Source organism: Trichechus manatus, unplaced genomic scaffold, assembly GCF_000243295.1.
Source record: "Trichechus manatus latirostris isolate Lorelei unplaced genomic scaffold, TriManLat1.0 scaffold00087, whole genome shotgun sequence".
Taxonomy (NCBI): domain Eukaryota; kingdom Metazoa; phylum Chordata; class Mammalia; order Sirenia; family Trichechidae; genus Trichechus; species Trichechus manatus.
Genome location: NW_004444023.1, coordinates 1,854,405 through 1,875,078, shown reverse-complemented (window position 1 = coordinate 1,875,078; position 20,674 = coordinate 1,854,405). Strand labels below are relative to the sequence as shown.

General features: G+C 48.0%; 1 protein-coding gene across 1 annotated transcript in view; it reads right to left on the bottom strand.

The window, feature by feature from the left end:
- Nucleotides 1-20,674, bottom strand: part of ARHGAP35 (Rho GTPase activating protein 35) — a 139,421-nt gene that overhangs the window by 8,050 nt on the left and 110,697 nt on the right. Inside the window, exons 4-5 of the mRNA XM_004381607.2 lie at nt 3,194-3,271; nt 733-864 (exon numbers count right to left, since the gene is read on the bottom strand). Coding sequence (XP_004381664.1) covers nt 733-864; nt 3,194-3,271 — 210 coding nt within the window. The remainder of the gene's footprint in view (nt 1-732; nt 865-3,193; nt 3,272-20,674) is intronic.

Below are 20,674 nucleotides of genomic sequence, written 5' to 3'. Positions count from 1 at the left end.
GATGGACTGACACAATGGCTGTAACAGTGGGCTCAAACATAACAATGATCATGAGGATGGCACAGGACTGGGCAGTATTTCGTTCTGTTGTATATGGGGTCGCTATGAGCAGCAACCGACTCAACGACACCTAATAACAACAACAAGAAGCTTTCTGGCCCCAGGCCAAGATGCTGAACTCCCTACACGGGAGAAGGAGAAGAGGGGTGAGTGAGAAACGGGGAAAGGAAAGCATCTCCTACTACTTGATAGGCTTACAGTCCAGTCTCCAACACTTTCCTACACCAAGTCCCACTGCATAAATCCAAGTAGGAAGAGTAACAGCAGGAAACCAAGGATCAGGAAAGGTTCCACCAGGCATGGTTGGGTTCACTGTAAATAAGGAGATGAGCAGGGATCTGAAGCCAAGTCTGACGCCACAACCATGCTCTTACCTAATGTAGTTGTTGGGGAAAGTGTGAGTCCCTTGCTGTGACCCTCAGGTAAGCACCTCTGGGCTACTAAGGCAGGGGCCCAATCTGCAAATCCCTTTGGCATCATCCCTGTGTCCTTCACCTTTCAGCTCCAAGAGTCAGTGTCAGCTCCCGGGGGGCAGGAAGCCAGCAGGACACGTGCTCATACTGCTGCATCCCTCTCCCTGGTAGTCCAACTCTGAGTGGGTCTTAAGTGTTGCGGCGTGGGATGGGGTGGTGGTGGGGGTACATGGTGTACACGGGGTCGGCCAGTACTCACTGTGCGCCTCCACCAAGTCGCTCTGCATGCTGTATGGGACCAGGGGGTCTGGCAGTTCTGAGAAAAAACTCTTCATGGCACCGGCCACGGTGTTCACGGTGAAATCTTTCTCAGCCAAGTCCAGGCTGTGGTCTGCAAGGAAGGTGGGAGTGTGAGGCCAGGCCAGTCCAGGCTGGGCGGAGGCAAGAGGAGAACTCAGGACTTGGGGTCAGTCAGAGAAGGCTTGAGGGCCCTGGGATGGCGCCAGGCAGGCCTGGTGCCTGGGCCGGGACTCAGGGTTACCACGAATTAGAGAGGAGGTGGCAGTCCTGGATGCTGCTAAAGAGTCCTGAGATTTCTAGACATACCCAAAGACCCGCGTCTCCTGCCAAGGCCACAGGACCAGCTGTCTGCTGTCCTTCGGACAGGGCAGGTGTAGCTGCCCCCACCTGATTACTGGTGTCACCCAGCCCCCTTCATCTGGCTTTGATGTGGGACTACCTCTTCCTCACTCCCTTCCCCATCAGGGAAAAAAGGAGGATTTCCTAAAGGGCCACCTCACTTTTTATGGTGGATTACACAAAAGGTACACACAGTCTTGTCTTCGGCCTCTATCCTCGTACCCTCATGGTGGTGGAACCAACAGACTCCTCTTTTCTCCCTCTGCCTCCCCTAACCTCGGTCTCTTACTTTTCTTTACATACTAGACTGCACTCCTGGCTATTAAGAAATCATCAGCCTGTGTCTATTTCTGGAGAATAAACGGTGTGACAGATTCTTGCACACCCAGGTGTGTGGCTCTCCCCTCATTCCACCTCATGCTTCCCACTGCACAAGGTTAACAGAGGTTCCCACCTCTCTGGTGTGGTTCGCCTTCACTCGCTGGGAGGCTCTATGCTGTTGGCCAGCTGAGACTGCCTCGGGGTGTGGCAGGTGTTTCTGGCCCCGATGGGTGCTTGGGTGTGTGTCTGCTCCTGGCTGCATGCTGGTGACTGGTTAACAGCTTTGTCCTGCAGGCCCTCATGGGCTGCCTGGCTTCTGACTGGCTTTGTCTCCTAGAGTCTATGCCGAGTCGGACCCTACCTTGGGTCCCCGGCTCACCTGGGACCTCCTAGTGCTCTGGCTCATTAGTGGGTGTGGCTTCTGACCCCACTGTGAGGTCAGTTCCAAGAGTTAAGAGTTTGGTCACTGGGTCAGGGTGCAACAGATTTGACCATATGGCTCTCTAAGCTGGCCTAGCTTAAGAGAAGGGAGCCCTCGTCAAGAGCTAACACAACTCACAAAAGGTGAGCTTTGGGAGTCTGGGTTCTAAGGCCCAACTAATCATAGAATGTTCCTTGGGTTTGTTTTGCTTGTACAGGGGCCTTGCAAGGAGAGGAGTCATGGCTGGGGCAACTCCTGGGGCCCTGGTAAAATGTAATTGTCACCTCAACCCAACTTTGATATCATGTACCTGCGATTAACCCTGGCATGGCCCAGTCCTAGGGAAGCAGGGCCCTTTGGTGGTGAGAGGCACGTGCAAGGGTAACTTGGGACCCTGCTTGACGATGGCGATGTGGGGAGGCAGCCTGGCAGGGCTGATGTGTTTGCCCCCTGGCAGGGCCTGCTCCCTTGCTCGCTCTCCCTCTCTCAGTCACTGTGGGACAAAGAACTAAGTCTGGCTTTTTGTCACTGGTTTTTGAAAACAGTCTGAGCAATTAAGGTGCTTTGTGTCTTTCTAAAACAGCCAGGCCAAACTCAGACCAATGTAAATAAATAAGAGGCTACCTAAGCCCTACCATGGATACAGGCCTCAAGAAGGGAGGCAGCCTGATGCAGCCATGCACATTCACTGACTAGATCGGTCGTGACTACGCATTAAGGCCCTAGTTGTGCATATTCATTGTAGCCCCAATGACTAGGGGACTCTGGACCTTGGGGCGCTCTCTTTGGGGCTTCTGGGATTGGTACGAACATCCATACTTGGCACAATGGGAGCCTCATGCAGGGACCTCCGCAGACCTTGCCTGATGCAGCTCTTCATTTGTATCTTTTCTGGTTATAATAAATGGATAACTGTAGGCAACAGTCTCGGTGATTCTGTGTGTCATTCTAGGAATTACAGAACCCACTGGGACCGTGAGGGCCAGCAGGGAGGCTGGCGTTTGCCTATTGGGCAGGAAGGATGGAGTCCTAACTTGTGGAGACCCAACTCTGGGTGGTTCAGAGAGAAAGTGTCACATGGGTGGCTGGTGTCAGAATGATGAAGTGGGAAGCAGAGACATTAGTTATCTTCGTATTTTGTAAATTAGCCTCATGCCAGCTATTATTCACGCAGTCCCTGAGCCAGCACCTTTGGCTTTGGGTCTGTAGGTGGCAGGAGCCTCTCTTGTAGCCCCCACAGGACCACACTGCAGTCCCCTCCCTGAGCTCCCCCTGTCTGTTCTGTGTGGCGTCTGCTGTGACTGGCTCCAGCTCCAGACGCCAGGTCCAAGGGCCTTACCTTGATCAAACTGTCTCTGTAGACTCTCCATCTCTGACTTGTTTCCGCTGACTCGATAGATGCCTTCAGTACTCAATCCTGAGGAGAAATGAGCAGTTGTCTTAGTAGCAGGAACTGGAGAGCGGAGAATGAGGAGGACTGGACTCTAGGGAAAGCCAGGGAGATTCCACATGGCCCCTCCCAAGAGACAGAACAGGGGTAAGTTCTTCCTCTCTCGGTTTTTCTAGATGCTTCAACTCACTTTCCCAAATTTTCTTTTTCACCTAAACACATTTAAAATACTTGTTTTTTGGTAAAAATTAAAATAATAATATAGAAGTACATCAGCTCAAGGTAACTTTTGTCCACATTTTGATGTATACTCTTTATCATTTTTTTTTTTAACAAAATGGAGATAATACGTTTTGAACCTGCTCTTTTCATTTAAAGTATGTTGTGACCTTATATCTAACCATTAAATATTCTTTTACAACACGATTTTAAAGACATCCAAATATACAATAACTTTAAAAAGAAAATCCTATTGTTAACCATTTAGGTTGTTTCAAGTTTTCACTGTTAGAAAAACCACCAAAACCAAACCCGCTGCCATCGAGTTGATTCTGACTCATAGTGACCCTATAGGACAGACCCTATAGGACAGGGTTGAACTGCCCCATAGGGTTTCCACAGGATGGCTGGTAGATTTGAACTGCTGACTTTTTGGTTAGCAGCTGAACTCTTAATCACTGTACCACCAGGGCTCCATTTCACTGTTGGAAATAACCCACAATTATGTTATTATTTATTTATTTTTACATATTTCAGACAACTAGTTTAACATATTCTTAGACACCTGTGTTTCTAACTTTGTGAATTTCCTAATTCACTTTCTTTGTTCATTTTCCTGTAGGTGTAGTTCTTTTCATTTTATCCTTGAAAGAGGTCTTTGAATATTAAGGAATGACTATTTTAGCTATTTATTTTATAGACATTTACATTTCTCCCCCTTTTGTTATCTGCCTTCTAATTTATGCACTGAATTTTCTGACGTTTATAACTCAGAAATTGTAGGTTTTCAAGACCAGCCATTTTCTTTATGATGTCTTCCTTTGTTTTTATGCTTAGGATAGCTTTCTCTAATCCTACACGAGATAGTCTCTCTCCTTTTTTCCCTTCTTATTTTTTTTAAAGTTTAACTCTGTGATCACTCTGGAACTTATTCTGGTGTACGGTGTGAGATAAGGAAAACAACTAAAAGTAAAAATCAAGGAAATAAATAAAACAGAAATTCCCCAGGGGAAACCACACTCCCTCTTTCAGGGAAGGAAAGCCCACTGTTGCATCCGCAATATCATAGATCTAAAGGAAGGGAGGGGCCCTGGTGGTGCAATGGTTAACAGCTGGGCTGCTAACCAAAAGGTTGGTAGTTTGAATCCACCAGCTGATCCTTGGAAACGCTATGGGGGCAGTTCCACTCTGTTCTGTAGGGTTGCTGAGTTGGAACCGACTAGATGGCACATTACAACAACAAAGGAAAGGGAGGAACCTTGGTGGCACAGTGGTTAAGTGCTCGGCTGCTAACTGAAAGGTCAGTGCTAGAACCTACCAGCTGTTCCTCAGGAGAAAGATGTGGCAGTCTGCTCGACAGCAACGGGTTTTAAAGGAAGGGAAGGAGCCCTGGTAGCACAATGGTTAAGTGCTCGGCTGCTAACTGAAAGGGTGGGCGGTTCAAACCCACCAGCGACTCCATTCCTTGAGAGAAAAGACCTGGTGATCTACTCCCATAAAGACTGCAGCCTAGGAAACCCTATGGGGCAGTTCTACTCTGTCATAAAGGGTTGCTAAGAGTCGGAATCTAACCTAACAACCACAAAGAAACGGGAAGTCATGGTGAAAACCAAGAGGGAGTCTACTGGCCTCCTCTGAGGCCTATGGTTTCAAGCAACTCTTGCCAGTTGAAGGGGCACCAGGGAGGCATCCTGGGTGCCACCAATGAACACAAGAAGGCGGCGTGTGCGATGGACAGAGGCCTGGGCCTGAACTCAATTAGGGGAGGCTCCTGAGAGCATCCCACTGCTCTTAGTGCTGCCTGGGGAGCGGCGCCCATCAGGCCAGAGAAGAGCAGTCTGCCCACCGTTGTGGGGCCCCAGATTGGTGGCAGGTGAACTCTGAGGAACGTCGAGGCAAAAGCCATCAATTCCCTGGCTTAAAAGCTGTTAATTGCACAAAGGACTTTCACCCCAGAGAAAACAGAGTTAATGGCCAGCCCGGAGGGCTTGCTACCATGTGGTGCCCAGCTACAAAGGGGCGGCCATCACTGTACTTGGGCAGTGGGAAGGCTGACACTCTCCTAACCTGAGGCTCCCGGTGCCCCCAGCTCACTGGTGACCTCTCCCCCAGTGGAGCTAACATTTCCTGAGGGATCACTGCACTGTGCACTGGGTAGGCCCTTTCAGGGATCCACACATCCACTCAATTATTTAGTAAATGAATGATGATGCTATTTAATTTTCAAGACCTTCTGGTCAGGAGCTACTATATAGGTCTATAAAACAGATGAACAAAGCAAGGTTCAGGAAGGCCAAGTCCCTGACAGAGGGAGGTGGGCCTGTCTGATTCCAGGGCTTCCTCTTCTGCCTCCATGCTGTTCCAGAAGAGATGCCCAGTCCAGGCGTCCGCTGCTTGATATTAACCCACCAAGCTGGGTACAGACCACAGTCTTTCCCCCAGAAGAAATGCCACACATGAGGGAACCCACCGGCCCTCAGCATTCTGGGTGGCATCTGAGATGACACCTCCCTTATTCTGTCAACTCCAAAGGGATGGGCCCTGTTTACCACCCCTAGTTAGCAATTCTGCAATGGCTTCTTTCCTCAGTGCCTTTTCTGAACTGTTCTCAGACACACATAAACTTTCTATCTGGCTCGTGTTTCAGGGAACACAGACCACATGCTTATGCTGCACAGAAGGGCTTCGAGAAATCAAATTCTGGCAAGTGCTGGGTATGAAGCAGCAGACTCAAATCTTTACCCCCTCGGTGCAAAAAGCAACTCTTTTCTAAGGAATCTTCCCTTTTCCTGAGTAGCCGCCCTCTCTAATGCGAAGACATCGATGACACTAATGGCAGGGTTGCAAACTCCTCAGTAGCCTGGCAATATCAACAGCAAAGGATCAGGAAGCCTCAGGTCATTCATCATCTGACACCCTAACCCAGGTGCAGACAGAAGGAGTCCTCTGCACTGTCTCCTAATGAAGGAGCACTAGTGGCGCAGTGGTTAAATGCTCGGTGGCTCACTGAAAGGTCAGCAGTTTGAACCCACCAGCAAAGACTTGGCGATCTGCTCCCATAAAGATTACAGCCTTGGAAACCCTATGGGGCAGTTCTACTCTGTCCTATAGGGTGGCTATGAGTCGGAATGATTCGATGACAACGGTTAACGGGTCTCATAATGGCCACCTACCCTGGCATCAGAGGGCAGAAAAACTGAAAACAAGCTATCTGCGAGTGATCAGGGGGGTGGCCTGCGGAAACCTCATGAGATGGATGATCACAAAAATGGAAGCATGTGAAACAAAGCACGAGGCCAGCTCCAGAGCATCAATTAATCACCAAGCTAGTACTTCCTGTCATCTAGACACATGGTTTATTTTACAAAATCCCATTTTAAAATAGCAATTCTGCCGCTGACCTACACAACCCTGTGGCATAATTTAGGAAAGGTATCATTTGCTTGCCCGGCGTAATTCATCACAGCCACTAATTACACATCAATTCAAAAACAAAACCAAAAAGCCTGAGAGCGGACTGCAACCTCATGAAGTAGAGGGCATGCCACGCAGGTGAGAACCAGGACACCTGACAGCGTGGCAGCTGGCCAAAGAGCCCAGGCTGAGCAGGCGGGGTGGGGTCCTGGAGCAGCCCACCACAGGGGTACCCACAGACCTGGCACATTCAAACTCTGCAGGGGGAGTCTGGCTCAAGCCTGCCAGCAGTAAGCAAAGAGTTCTTACCAACAGTGACCTCCACCTATCCTGACTATTTCATGCACCCAAGCCATCAGCTGAGAAAGCTACAGCCCTGCCTCTCAGAAAGCACCCCTAAGGACCAGAAACCTCCAAAGACCCACTACCAAAGTAGGGTCACGGCTACTGACCTCTTGTCTTGCTTGCTTTCTTTTTTTAAGCCCTACTGATTTCAAATCTCTTTTCTGTTTAAATTAATCTTTGGGAATAGAAAAAGAAAAAAGCCCTGAATGCTACCTTCAAATAGCCTAACAACTGCCATGCAGAATAGTCTTGTTCTCAATGGCTCTAGGGAACAGAAATACGACTAAGAATGGAAATTACAGGATGGCAAACAGTCTCTCAATATATAAAATAACTATTACTAGCTGTCATTTATTGGAATGGACTAGAGTTTTGAACTCTCTTCTCACCAGACAGCCACCTGTTTGGGATGCTACTTAAAAAGATTAATATTTGGTCTAGGATAAGATACCCGGTAATAGTGATAATAAAGCATTTATTGAATGTTTACAGTGTGTGAGGCACACAATGATAAATGCTTACTATGTATTTTTACATTGAAAAACCAAACCCATTGCTGTTGAGTTGATTCTGACTGATAGTGACCCTACAGGACAGAAAAGAACTGCCCCATAGGGTTTCCAAGGAGCGGCTGGTAGATTTGAATTGCCGACCTTTTTTTTTTTCCTTAAAATTTTTTTTCCCCATACAAAAATTTATACATACTTTGTTAAGTGACCCTAATTGCTCTCCCTATACTGTGACAGCACACTCCTCCTTTCCACCCGATTCCCCATGTCCATTCAACCAGCTCCTACCCTTCTCTGCCTTCCCATCTCACCTCCAGACAGAAGCTGCCCATTTAGTCTCTTGTATCTACTTGAGCTAAGAGGCCCACTCGTCCTGAGTATCACTTTATGTCCCACAGTCCAGTCCAACCCCTGTCTGAAGAGCTGGCCTCGGAAACTGTCTTAGTTCTGGGCTGATAGAGAATCCAGGGGCCATGCTTTCCAGGGTTCTTCCAGTCTCAGTCAGACCATTAAGTCTGGTCTTCTTACTAGAATTTCAGTTCTGCACCCCACGTTTCTTCTGCTCCATCAGGGACTCTCTGTTGTGTTCCCTGTCAGGGTGCTCACTGGTGGTAGCCGGGCACCAGCTAGTTCTTCCGGTCTCAGGCTGATGAAATCTCTGGTTTATGTGGCCCTTTCTGTCTTTTGGGCTAATACTTTCCTTGTGCGTCTTGGTGGTGTTCTTCATTCTCCTTTACTCCAGGTGGTTGGGACCAATTGATGGCCGACTGCAAGCTTTTAAGACCCCAGACGCCACTCAATAAAGTAGGATGCAGAACATTTTCTTAATAAGCTTTGTTATGCCAGTTGACCTAGATGTCCCCTGAAAGCATGGTCCCCAGACCCCTATCCCTGCTACTCTGTCCCTTAAAGGGTTTGACTGTATTCAGGAAACTTCTTAGCTTTGGTTTACTCCAGTTGTGCTGACTTCCCCTTTAGTGGGTGCTGTCCTTCCCTTCACCTAAGATAATTCTTACCTATCTAGTTAGTAAATAACCCTCACCCTCCCTCTCCACCCTCATAACCATCAAAGAATGTTTTCTTCTGTGTTTAAACCTTTTCTTTAGTTCTTGTAATAGTGGTCTTATACAATATTTGTCCTTCTGTGACTGACTAAATTCACTCAGCATAATGACCTCCAGCTTCCTCCATGTTCTAAGATGTTTCACGGCTTCATCGCTGTTCTTTATCATTGGGTAGTATTCCATTGTGTGGATATATCATAATTTGTTTATCCATTTGTCCGTTGATGGGCACCTAGGTCGTTTCCATCTTTTTGTTACTGTGAACAGTGCTGCAATGAACACGTGTGTGCATATATCTATTCATGTGACAGCTCTTATTTCTCTAGGATACATTCCAAGGAGCGGGAGAGCTGGATTGTATGGTACTTCTATTTCTAGCTTTTTAAGGAAGCACTAAATTGATTTCCAAAGTGGTTGTACCGTTTTACATTCCCACCAAGTGTGTAAGTGTTCCAGTCTCTCTGCAACCTCTCCAGCATTTATTATTTTGTGTTTTTTGGATTAATGCTAGCCTTGTTGGGGTGAGATGATATCTCATTGTAGTTTTGATCTGCGTTTCTCTAATGGCTAATGATCATGAGCATTTCTTCATGTGTCTGTTAGCCACCCGAGTATCTTCTTTGGCGAAGTGCCTGTTCATATTCTTTGCCCATTTTTTAATTGGGTTATTTGTCTTTTTGTTGTTCAGGTTTTGCAGTTATCTTGTAGATTTTAGAGATTAGACGCTGATCGGATCTGTCGTAGCCAAAATGTTTTCCCCAGTGTGTAGGCTGTCTCTTTACTCTTTTGGTGAAGTCTTTTGATGAGCATAAGTGTTTGATTTTTAGGAGCTCCCATTTATATAGTCTCTCTTCTGGTGCTTGTGCACTGTTACTTATGGTTTGTACTGTGTTTATGCCATGTATTAGGGCTCCCAGCATTGTCCCTATTTTTTCTTCCATGATCTTTATCATTTTCAATTTTATATTTAGGTCTTTGATCCATTTTGAGTTAGTTTTTGTGCATGGTGTGAGGTATGGGTCTTGTTTCAGTTTTTTGCAGGTGGATATCCAGTTATGCCAGCACCATTTGTTAAAGAGACTGTCTTTTCCCCAATTAACGGACTTTGGGCCTTTGGCAAATATCAGCTGCTCATAGGTAGATGAATTTATGTCTGGATTCTCAATTCTGTTCCACTGGTCTACGTATCTGTTGTTGTACCAATACCAGGCTATTTTGACTACCGTGGCAGTATAATAGGTTCTAAAATCAGGTAGTGTGAGGCCTTCCACTTAGTTGAACTGCTGACCTTTTGGTTAGCAGCTGAGCTCTTAACCACTGAGCCACCAGGGGTCCATTTTTACATTCGTTCTCACAATAACTCCTTAAGAGAGGTCATGACTACCTCATTTTAAAGACATTAATGCAGAGGCTAAGAGGTAAAGTGACATGCACAAGGTCAGACAGCTAGGAGTTGCAGAGATGTGATTTGACCCCATCTGATTCTAAAGCCTGTGTTCTTTTACAGTTGGTGTTGTTGTTAGATGCCTTCGAGTCACTTCCAACTCATAGAGACCTTATGCACAACAGAACAGAACGTTGCGCGGACCTGCGTCATCCTCACAATTGTTGCAGCCACTGTGTCAATCCATTTCATCGAGTCTTCCTCTTTTTTGCTGACCCTCTACTTTACCAAGCATGATGTCCTTCTCCGGGGAATGGTCCCTCCTGACAAGATGTCCAAAGTAAGTGAGACAAAGCCTCACCGCCCTCACTTCTAAGGGTTACTATGAGTCGGAATTGACTTGATGGCAATGGGTTCTTTTACTACTGTGTTCTAAATCGCCAGCTATCGAAATTGAGCCTGCATCAGCATCACCTGACGGGCTTGCTATAATTGAGCTGGCAGGGCTCCACCCCTGGAGTTTCAGATTCAGTCTGTCTGGAGTGGGGCCCAAGAATCTGCATTTTAAGCATGCTTCCAGGTGATACTGATGCCGGTCAGGGACACACACTTTGAGAACTGCTGTTTCAGAAGATGGCCCAGGCTTCTAAGGTCTCTCTGACTCCCAAATTCCATGATTCAATGAAATCTGTGAGTGATATAGCAGGAAAAATGGGTACCAGCTACTTTAGGAGCAAAGCATTTCCAACAGGATTAAAAGAGGCTGCCTGTAAGGAGTGGAGCTGGGGTGGGACTGGGCTAGAAAGTGCTCCTTTTCACAGGCAAGCCCCGGCACATTATTTAAAATTTGCCATGGCCATGTATGACTTTCATAAAGATTTTTAAAAACTGTAGAGGAAAAAAAGCAAAGTCGCCTTATTCTTTCTTTCAATAACTACAGGGCAGGCAAGCGCCTTCACCAAATTTTCAGTCTTGGTCTCCAAAAACTACTAAGTGACATCAGAAGGCTGGATGGCCCAGCAATGTGTGCCACTGCAGCACCCCTCAAAGGCTGAGAACTAGCACATTCTGCCCCTTTGGCTTCCCATTAGAGCTGTCGCTGCCGACCTGAACTCCCAAGAAATGCCCTCAGCCTTTGCAGGTGGTGCCCCAGGAAGCTGGGCGGGTGACCTGCAGGAGCTTAGAAACCATGGGGAAATCGTCTCCTGCCCTGGTATGTGAAAATGTGGCTGAGGATCTTATTCCCGGATCCCAGGCAACCACCTCTCCACCCAGCATTCCTGCCCAGAAGCCTCCGTCTCCTGGCGGCTGCCCTGGGTCAGGCTTCGCCTGCGCTTTCACTCAGGACTCAGTTCCTCCTGAGTTTCCTTTCCAGCAGCAAATCAAGACTTCCTCCAAGACAAACTCTGATTTGCTTATTTTTTACATTCTGTATTTAGTTATTAAAAACTCAGCACTTCTGGCCTTTAAAAAAATCTTAACTGGTGCTGCTAGTACTCTCACATACCCTACATCAGACAGGTCTTAACTACAGAACAATTTTTGTCAACTGCTTTTCTGGAGGCAGAAAATGTTTCTAATAGACCACTGCCATCCTCTTTCATTCGTCCTAGAGAACTCAGGCAGAGAAGGAAACCAGGATTTCGAACTGGCTCTTCCTGGTTCAGTCATGGCTGAGGAAGCGACACTGGAGCAGACCCAAATTTTAACAATCTGGGTGAACCAGAACAATAACCAGAACAGGAAAAATTGAGGTCGAGGTTCTGCCAGGAACTTAATCTCCCTCTTAGAAAACAAGGGCAGCATACGTGTTGCGTAGCAACCAAATCTCCTGCCCAGTTGGATTTTGAGCAGACTTGGAGACAGGGGTGCCCAGCTCAAAGACCATGCCGCTTTAAATGTGTATTGCTTTCCTCAGTCCTGGCAATAATCCAAACTCACGCATCAGGTTCCTGAAATGGCTCACTATGCCTCTTCTGAGTCTCCCATTCCAGGGCTTTGACTCATAATTTTCCCCATTCTAGTAAAGTAGAAAGTCAGTGAAAAAGAGGAAGACCCTCAAAGAGATGGATTGACACAGTGGCTGCAACAAGGGGCTCAAGCATAACGATTGTGAGAATGGCACAGGACAGGGCAGTATTTCTTTTTTTTGTAGGTAGGGTGGCTATGAGTTGGAACCGACTCCATGGCACTTGACAACAACAGTTATCATTCTGGATCACCCACAATGTAAAAATTCGGGTCTTCTCTGTTTTCACTTTGTTGACCATGACAGAACTGGTTCAAACTGGTTTGAAGTCCTGAAGGAAATATCCCTGAGCATAAAGTTCAAACTGTCTTGAAGAGGAGGGACCTCTATGGAAGAGTAAGAAGTCCTCTTTCTTGAATAATGCCCACAGTGCATCTACAGAAGGATTCTCTCCCGTTTAAAGACCACGTGCAGCATCTACCACCCTCCATGGAAGAGGAGAGGGCTGGGGGGTGGGCAAGAGAGCGCTCAGGTCACCATCACAAGCTCCTTTCCAGCCCTGAGACCTGGGCAACCTCTTTGTGCCTCCATTTTCTCCTCTGTACCACAAAGCTTCCCCAGCAGCTATCAGCCTAATGATCTACCTGGAAAGCAGACTGGCAAGTGGATGGGAGCCTGGCTTTTGCTGTTAGGGAGACATGGGTTCGAATCCTACTCTGTCATCTCCCAACTGGACACTGGATTAACATCTACGTTCTCAGACTGCTGTCAGGAATACATGAGACAACCCATGCAAAGCCTGTCCCATGATGCCTGCCGCTAGAACTTTCTTTTTTCCACACTCTTCAACAAGCCTCCACAGCTGTGCCTGCTTGTAGGCATGGCCTGTTCCGACTTGGCCAAAGCCAGCTGGTCAGCAGGAAAGTATTTAGAAAATATGCGAGGGTTTGGACACAAGAGTGACCTCAGTTCCAGTCCTGGCTCTGGCTCACAGCTAGTTGGGGGACTGAGGGCACATCACATCATTTCTCAGAAGCCTGGGTTCCTCATCAAAAACAGGGTGACAATATCACTAAGGACGCTGCTGAGACGTGAGTATTAGGTGAAATGACATGCATAAAAGCAAGTAGTGCCATAAATAGCTAGCACACTGAAATAACAATGATAATAATACAAAATGATAGAATAACAATCATAGTTAACATTTGCCGAGGGCTTGCTATGTGCCAAACGCTTTTAAGCTCCTCCCAAGAATTATCACAGTGAATTCTCCCAATAATTCCTTGAGGTAAACATTATTTTTATTCACATTTTACAGACAAGGAAATGGAAGCTCCAAGAAGCTATGCCGTTTGTCCAACGCCACAGAGGGTTTAAGTGGTGGAGCCAGAGTTTGCCCAGGTTCACTCAAGTCTCTGACTCTGACAATTGTGTGTTTCAACGTTACGCTCCACCATCTCTCCCTGAAATGTTATGTCAGATACATATGAATGCCAGGGTCATTATGAATGAGGAGGGTTCCCTCCTCATTAATCATTCCTGCTCATCTCTTCACGTACATCTACTCAGTTTTCTGGATAAGCAGGCTAAACCAGAGAAAACCTTGACTCTTCTCCACCCAGAAAGCGGCCAATGGAAGCTGCTTTCCTTGCTTTATTCCTAGGAGGAAGTTCTACTGTTGATAACACTAAAGCGTCCCCACCAGATTCCTCTGCTGCCTTCCTGCTTTGGATGTGCTTGGAATGACTTCCTGGCATTTGTACTCCTTGAACACTAGGGCCGCCTTGGCCCCCTGCCCCTCTTTGTTAGCTGTCTTTATGAGTAATTCCCTGTCAGTCAGGATCTGCTCCTGGCAATGCCAGGCCTCCTTTCTCCCAGGACAGAAGGCCACTATAAGGCACTATGATAACAGTCTTGTCGGCTGTGAGCCCCACCACGAGGCACTGTGGCTTTATGAACTCCCAGCGCAGCATCTGCACAGCCATGCCACAAATCCCTGGCTGAGGTGGGAGGAGCGAGTGATGGGGGTAGGGGGCGGGGAGGAAGCAGGGAGGAGATGACAACCTCACACCATGTCTGGGGCATCATATGGCTCTAGCAGCTGGCTAAGCCTTTATAGCTGCCCATGTATTTACTGTCATTCACTGTGAAGCAGGGTTTCTGGACCTTGCCCTGAGCCAAACCAAGGGCCTGGTTTTCCTCTGACATTTGAGAAAATGCACATCCTAGGAGTGTTCAAGAAATCACATCGGCAAAGGGAACTCAGCCAGCCTAAGCTGACACTCTGCTGTTCGGGGTGGAGGGGAGAGAAGCGTGCACTCATAGTTGAGGTGAGCAGCCTGCTCTGCAGAGCAAGAGTGAGTGTTCAAAGCCAGGAGCAGCTGGGAGACCCCTCCTGCCAAGAATGCGAGCTGGTGCCACCCCAGAGAGGGGTCTCATGGGCTAGACAAAGAGCTACCAACAAAGAATGGTTCCTGTTCTGTCTCTACCACTACCACCATAGCCACCACCTCCATCACCACCATCATCCCAACCGCCCTCACCCCCCCACCCCCACCCCCCACATATATGTAACGCCAACCTCCCCTTCCACAGCAGGCTCCCTAGTAGAAAAGCCCCTTGAGGTGGCAAGGATGGTTCCTCCCCAGCACTAATAAGGGCAGAGGTTAACTTCCTTCAGGTTCCTGATTCCCAATGAACCATGAAAGAAAGGAAGCAAAGATGTCACCAATCACAGCCGGGGGCCCTTCCTTTCCAGGCCTCTTTTCCCTAACTAAGAAACAGCACTTCTCCTAGGTCAGAAGCCTGTAGCTGTCTAGCAGAAAAATCTGATCCATACCTGCGAACAATCCTTTCGCACTCCACCTAGGATAAAACACAAACTTCCTCAGCATGTGGCCTTGGGGGCTGGCATTACCAGGCTCCCCAAGTCTGCTACCCCCTCACCCCCACATGCACCTCCAATCAGACTGGCCTTTCGGGCTTGAAGCACCCACCTCTTTCTGTTCCTGCTCTGGGCCTTCCTAGAAGTTGTTCCTTCTACTTTTATCTCCACTCTTTGGCTGGCTAGCCATCACTCCTGCCCAGAGGTGGTCCCCGTTACAATACTAAGTGCTTCCATCTATATGAGCCAGGTGCTATGCTGAGCATGTTATGTGCATCATTGCCTCATTAAACCCTCACAGCCAACCTTTGAGTTGTATATGGCTATTCTTCCCATTTTACAAAGGAGGAAACTGAGTCCCACAGCAAACAAATGGCAGCGCTGGTACTTTAACTCAGGCAGTCTGACTCCAGAGCCTGGCTTACCACCACACCCCACTACCCTCCACACTTTTCCTGGGGCGCACTGAGCAAAACTGGAAAGTTACCGTGGAATTGTGTAATGCTTAATGCTGGGTCCCCCAGTAGACCCTGAGGTCCAGGAGAGCAGGCAGTTTTCCGACTACCCTTCTAGTACCTGGACTTAGCACAGTATAACTAGTGCCTAGAGAGCACTGGAGAACTATTTGTGGAAGGGAGCGAGGAGGAATACACGACTGAGAACGAAAACGCGGGGTTTGCCCCTGGCTGCAGAGGGAGGTTACTGTCGTTTACTGTCGAGTCTATTCCAACTCATAGCGACTCCGTGTGACAGACTAGAACTGCCTCACTGGGTTTTCTAGGCTGAAATTGGGAGGGGTCCTGGTTGTGCAGTGGTTAAGCGCTCGGCTGCTAACCAAAAAGTCGGTGGTTCAAACTCACCAGCTGCTCTGTGGGAGAAAGATGTGGCAGTCTGCTTCCGTAAACATTACAGCCTTGGAAACCCTATGTGGCAGTTCTACGCGGTCCTACAGGGTTACTATAAGTTGGAATCAACCTGACAGCAACAGGTTTTAATGGTTTTGAATCTTTAATCTTTATGGGAGCAGATCACCAGGTCTTTTTCCCGTGAAGCCGGTGGTGGGTTTGAACTGCTGACCTTTTGGTTAGCAGCCGAGTGCTTAATCGTTGTGCCACCAAGACTCCTTAGAGAAGGAGAACTGACTTAGCAGGCTCTCCAGCAGCCCAGAGCCCCCGAGCAGCCTGCAGGCCTTCAGGAGCAGCTGAAGGAGGGAACAGAGCCTCAGAGCAGGCACTTCATCAACAAGCATATCCACTCCTACCTTCCCTTCCAGACTTGCAGAGGTTCCCCTTTCCCCACAAAGTCTTCCCTGACTCCTGGCCTCACTAGGTAAGTCATTTGCTGCTCTATGTCTGTCTGGTCTCCAGACTGGGGTTATGACTTCGGTAGCACAGGGCCCTGGTTTGGCTGTGGCTGGGGTCTCCAGAGAGTTATGTCCCTTCACAGAAACAAAGCAATCCTTGTTAGTGGCTGACAGGCCCCTTTTACCCAAGGTTCTGGACTTAAAGAACAAACTAGCTGGGTCTCAATCTTCCTAGCTTCCTAGAGTGGCCTATGTGGGTCTTGGACATTTTTATGGCAAGTTTAACATGGAGAGAGATCACTTCAAACAGGTTTACTGGCTATGGTGGGACAAACAGGTAAAAAGCAGAGGCAGGAGAAACTGAGACCAGCTGGAGCCGTGGGTGGGGCCTTTGTCTCTCCAGCTCAGCACTTAACTAGCTACCTACCTGTGCGCAAGTAACTTCACCTCAGTGTCTGCATCTGAAAAACGGGGATACAAATAGTCCCTATGTCCCAGGGCTGTTAGGAGGATTTAACAAATTCCTGTCTACAAAGCACTAGGCACCGGGCCTGGCCCACAGTAAGCGCTTGATAAATGTTAGGGGGCGGCGGTGGCGGTAGTACTACCTACTGCCGCCAACATAGCATCATCAAGGCCTGCAAGGTTTCTACTTTCTTCTACCTGTAAAACTGGTGTGTGACACCCCATCAGGCAATACTGAGTGTATGTGCACGCCCGTGTCTATGCGTGCGAAAGAGAAAGACAGACACAGAGGGAGAGCAAGCAGGAGTGAGGGCCAAACCAGCTCCCCGGGCATGACTTGAATGGTAGGTGGAGAGGAATTACTTCTACAAAGGGCCCAGAAGAAGGTGTGCAGCAGGGTGGGTCCTGCCCCTTCCTGTGTTTCCTGTTGGGCAAACATGTCCCCTCGCCCCTCAGGGCCACCTGTCTGAACTCATCTCCAAGGAGAGGAGCAGGAAAGTGCAGCTGGAATAGCCGGCCAGGCAGGCCTGTCAGAACTGTCCCGGGCATTGGGCTTCCACACAGACTATCTCTGTCTGGGACGGACGGGCAGGAGGACTTTGGTGAAACAAGCTCAACTCCTCTCTGGCTACGGGGCTCTCCAGGCAGCCTGCCAGGGTGCTGTTCTGATACGGGCACTGGGTCCTGCCGAGTCACAAGCTAAATGAACTCTGCTTATCTGGAACAAGCCAGCGCTGGCTAACCAACTCGCCTGCCTTTAGGGCAATGTGGAATTTTTGGAATGCCAGCCACTCATGCTTAGCTTACAAGCCAGCAGAAAAACTAGAAGGTAGGGAGGAACGGGCACATGGAAGGTAGTCAAAAAGAAGGGGAGAGAGCTTTGTTTTAAAACTATTTGGATTATAGGAAAGCAACTTGCTAACAAACCTAGAATTACAGGGGTGGGGAGAGATTAAGTAACATAGAACCCTCATAAAAATCACAGTACATGAAACCGTATACCTCATATTTGAGCACTTTATCGTCAATTCAAAGCAGTACAAATATGGCAATTACTCACAGAAAGCCTGTTGGTGTAGTCAAGCTGTAAATGCACCTATTAAACTGCTGTATTGATAGATGGGAGCATCTATGCTGAAATTAGCTGCCTTCCCTGAAAGACAGAATTATAGTGATCCAGGCTTTCCGACTGCAGGGAAAGAGCAGACTGAACGTAACAGCTCCCATCATGCCAAAGCCCTCCACGATCGCTCTAGACAGTAGTGGTGATGAACGTGGACAGAAACATGGCAGCTTCTTTCGGGTAGCTGTGTCCCAAGTGGGAAGGAGTGTGGTAAAATTCGGACTCTGTTCAGTCCGATGCTATAAAGCGTGCAGCTACACAGCCCTGAAGTACACAAGACAGGGCTGGAATGAGGCCCTTTCCATTCCAACGGGCTGGGAGCGGCCCCTGCCCAAAGGACTCTGGGATTTCTGTTTCCTCTCTTGTAAAAAGGGATTAGAGCTACTTTGAGTTTAATACCATCCTCCAGCTCTAAGGGGATTAGCTAACAAACTACATATGGTGCTCTACGAAGAACAAGGGCACTTGGTAAGGGGGAGCAGAGCCCCCTGTCTTCTGGCCTGACTCCGTTTCTCCCTGAGGTGCAGGGCCCCACTTGATCTATCTTCTGGGCTTCAAATGCCCCCTGTGAAGGAAACCAATGTGGCCAAGTGTGGAATAGTCCTGGGTTTGAATCCTAGCTCCTGTCTTCATCTTTCTGAACCCCATTTTCCTAACTGGAAAGTTGGAGATTACACCTACCTTGCAGGGTTGCTATGAGGATTAAATGGAATTCGTGGAAACACTTCAGCACAGGGCCTGGCAGTGTCAGCTGCAAACAGGCATTCTCTCTTTCAACATGCACAGTTATGCTGTTAAGGGAGGTATTTTTCACCTTCATTTTACAGTCAAGGAAACTTAGGGTCAGAGAAGTTGAGGAATTTGCCTAGGGTCTGCCTGCTATGCTGCTTGCAGACCTTTCTTGGGCACCTCTCCCAGGAAAGGTCTACATAAAGGGCATCTCCCAACTGCATTAGGCAACCCTGAAGTTCACCAACAGCTGTAGGAAATTAACTCAAGTAAGAGTTGGTCCTGCTGTCTCAGTTAGTTAGCAAGCTGATAATACACGCACATTATTCTAAACACTCAGCAGCCATTTTCCATTTACTGGTTTGTTGGGGTCTTTGGAGGGCAATTCCAAGAAAGATTGTGCTGTTATTTTCTGCACAACTGTGTAACACTGGTCTTAAGTGTTCTCTAAATACCAGGCTTCCATTTCTCAGGATCACTGTAAAAACTCAAGTGGGACAGATGTGAGTCAGGCCACTTCTCTGCAAGGAAGGACAAGACTGAACGAGGGAGTCATCAGACTCAGGCACCCCGGAGGTGAGATCTTGGAAATAAAGTCGGGGTCAACATGTTACCACATTAAAACAGTTCTGTTAGTTGCCACCATTGCTGTTTGTGGCCTGTGTGTAAGTGATCAGGACTCTCCATTTTGGAAAGGATCTGATGAAGGGGCAGAGAGTAAAGCAGGAGGTCGATCATAACCTATTGTGGACCACTGGGGTCCCTGAGATCATGGGGAAGCTGTGAGGTCTCTTGTCCTGGAGCGTTCTGAAAACTAGTTGATCTAGGCAAAACCGTTTCAGTGCTATTCGTCTTTTAAGTCCCAACAGCTCTGCTTCTCTCACTGCTCTCTCTTGCAAGCTCTAAGTGGTTTCGGGGTCAATTGTGTTTTACTTTTGTTGGATCATAAACTCCTGGCAGACAATGAGTGTCACCATACTTGCTCGCTCAGTAGCGCATGGTTGGTAGTCAACACACACTTGGGGATGCACAGCGGTCTTTAACTGTTTGTGGGGAGGAGATTCCTCTCACTTTGATAACCTGATGAAAGCTGTAGATTTTTGCCCTGTCCACACGGTGTGCATGCAACACATACATGTATACAATCTGCACTGGTTTTCAGAGGTTCACAGACCTCCAGAAGACCATCCACAGACCTTGACTAACCATCCTTAAATAACATCTACGGTATGCCTGCTTGCACAGTGTTTCAAAGTCAGACGGCAGGGGTCTGAGAACCTGCTTTTCCCCGTTACCTGCTCTACATGGCAATGGGTCCCCCACATAACAAATATTCAAGCAATTCCAAAGATGGCCCTTGTGGCGGCACCCCACAGCATTCAAAGGTGAGACATAATCTGTATGAAATGTGCTGCCAATGGAAAGAGCCTGGACCTGAGCAGGGAAAAAGCAAAGGAAAACTGGACACACTTTAGCCAGTAAGAGATCTGAGTGATCAACCCCCAAGAATTCATCCTGTACCTCATGACTTCATTCCTATCTGCTCTCTGAACACTTTACTTATTCATTCCATAAATACCTGAGTGCCTACTACAGTCAGGTGCTGTGCAAAGAAGAGACAGTTGCTGCCCTCAAGTTTCTCACAGTTGAGTCGGGGAGACAGCCACTAACTGGCAAAGACCAGGTAAAGGGATGGCCTGACCTCAGGGCTGGGCAGGGGGGCCTCCTCGCTCTCCCTGAAACGACACCTTAGCTAGCCTTGGGCAGGGTGAGTACTGGGGGAAGGAGTCCTGAAATGAAGAGGACAGACAGAAAAATCACCACGGAGAGAAACTCAGAGGCAGAATCCAGTCTAGGAGTACCTGTGGCAGACAGATGTAACAATGGCACTCGCAGATGTCCTTCCAAGGGCTGCTTCTCTCAGCTGATGATACCACAGACAACAAGACCAACTCACTCGCAGTCATTCAGCACAGGATGGTCAACAAGCACTTGTCTCAGCCCTGGAAGGAAGAGCGTGTT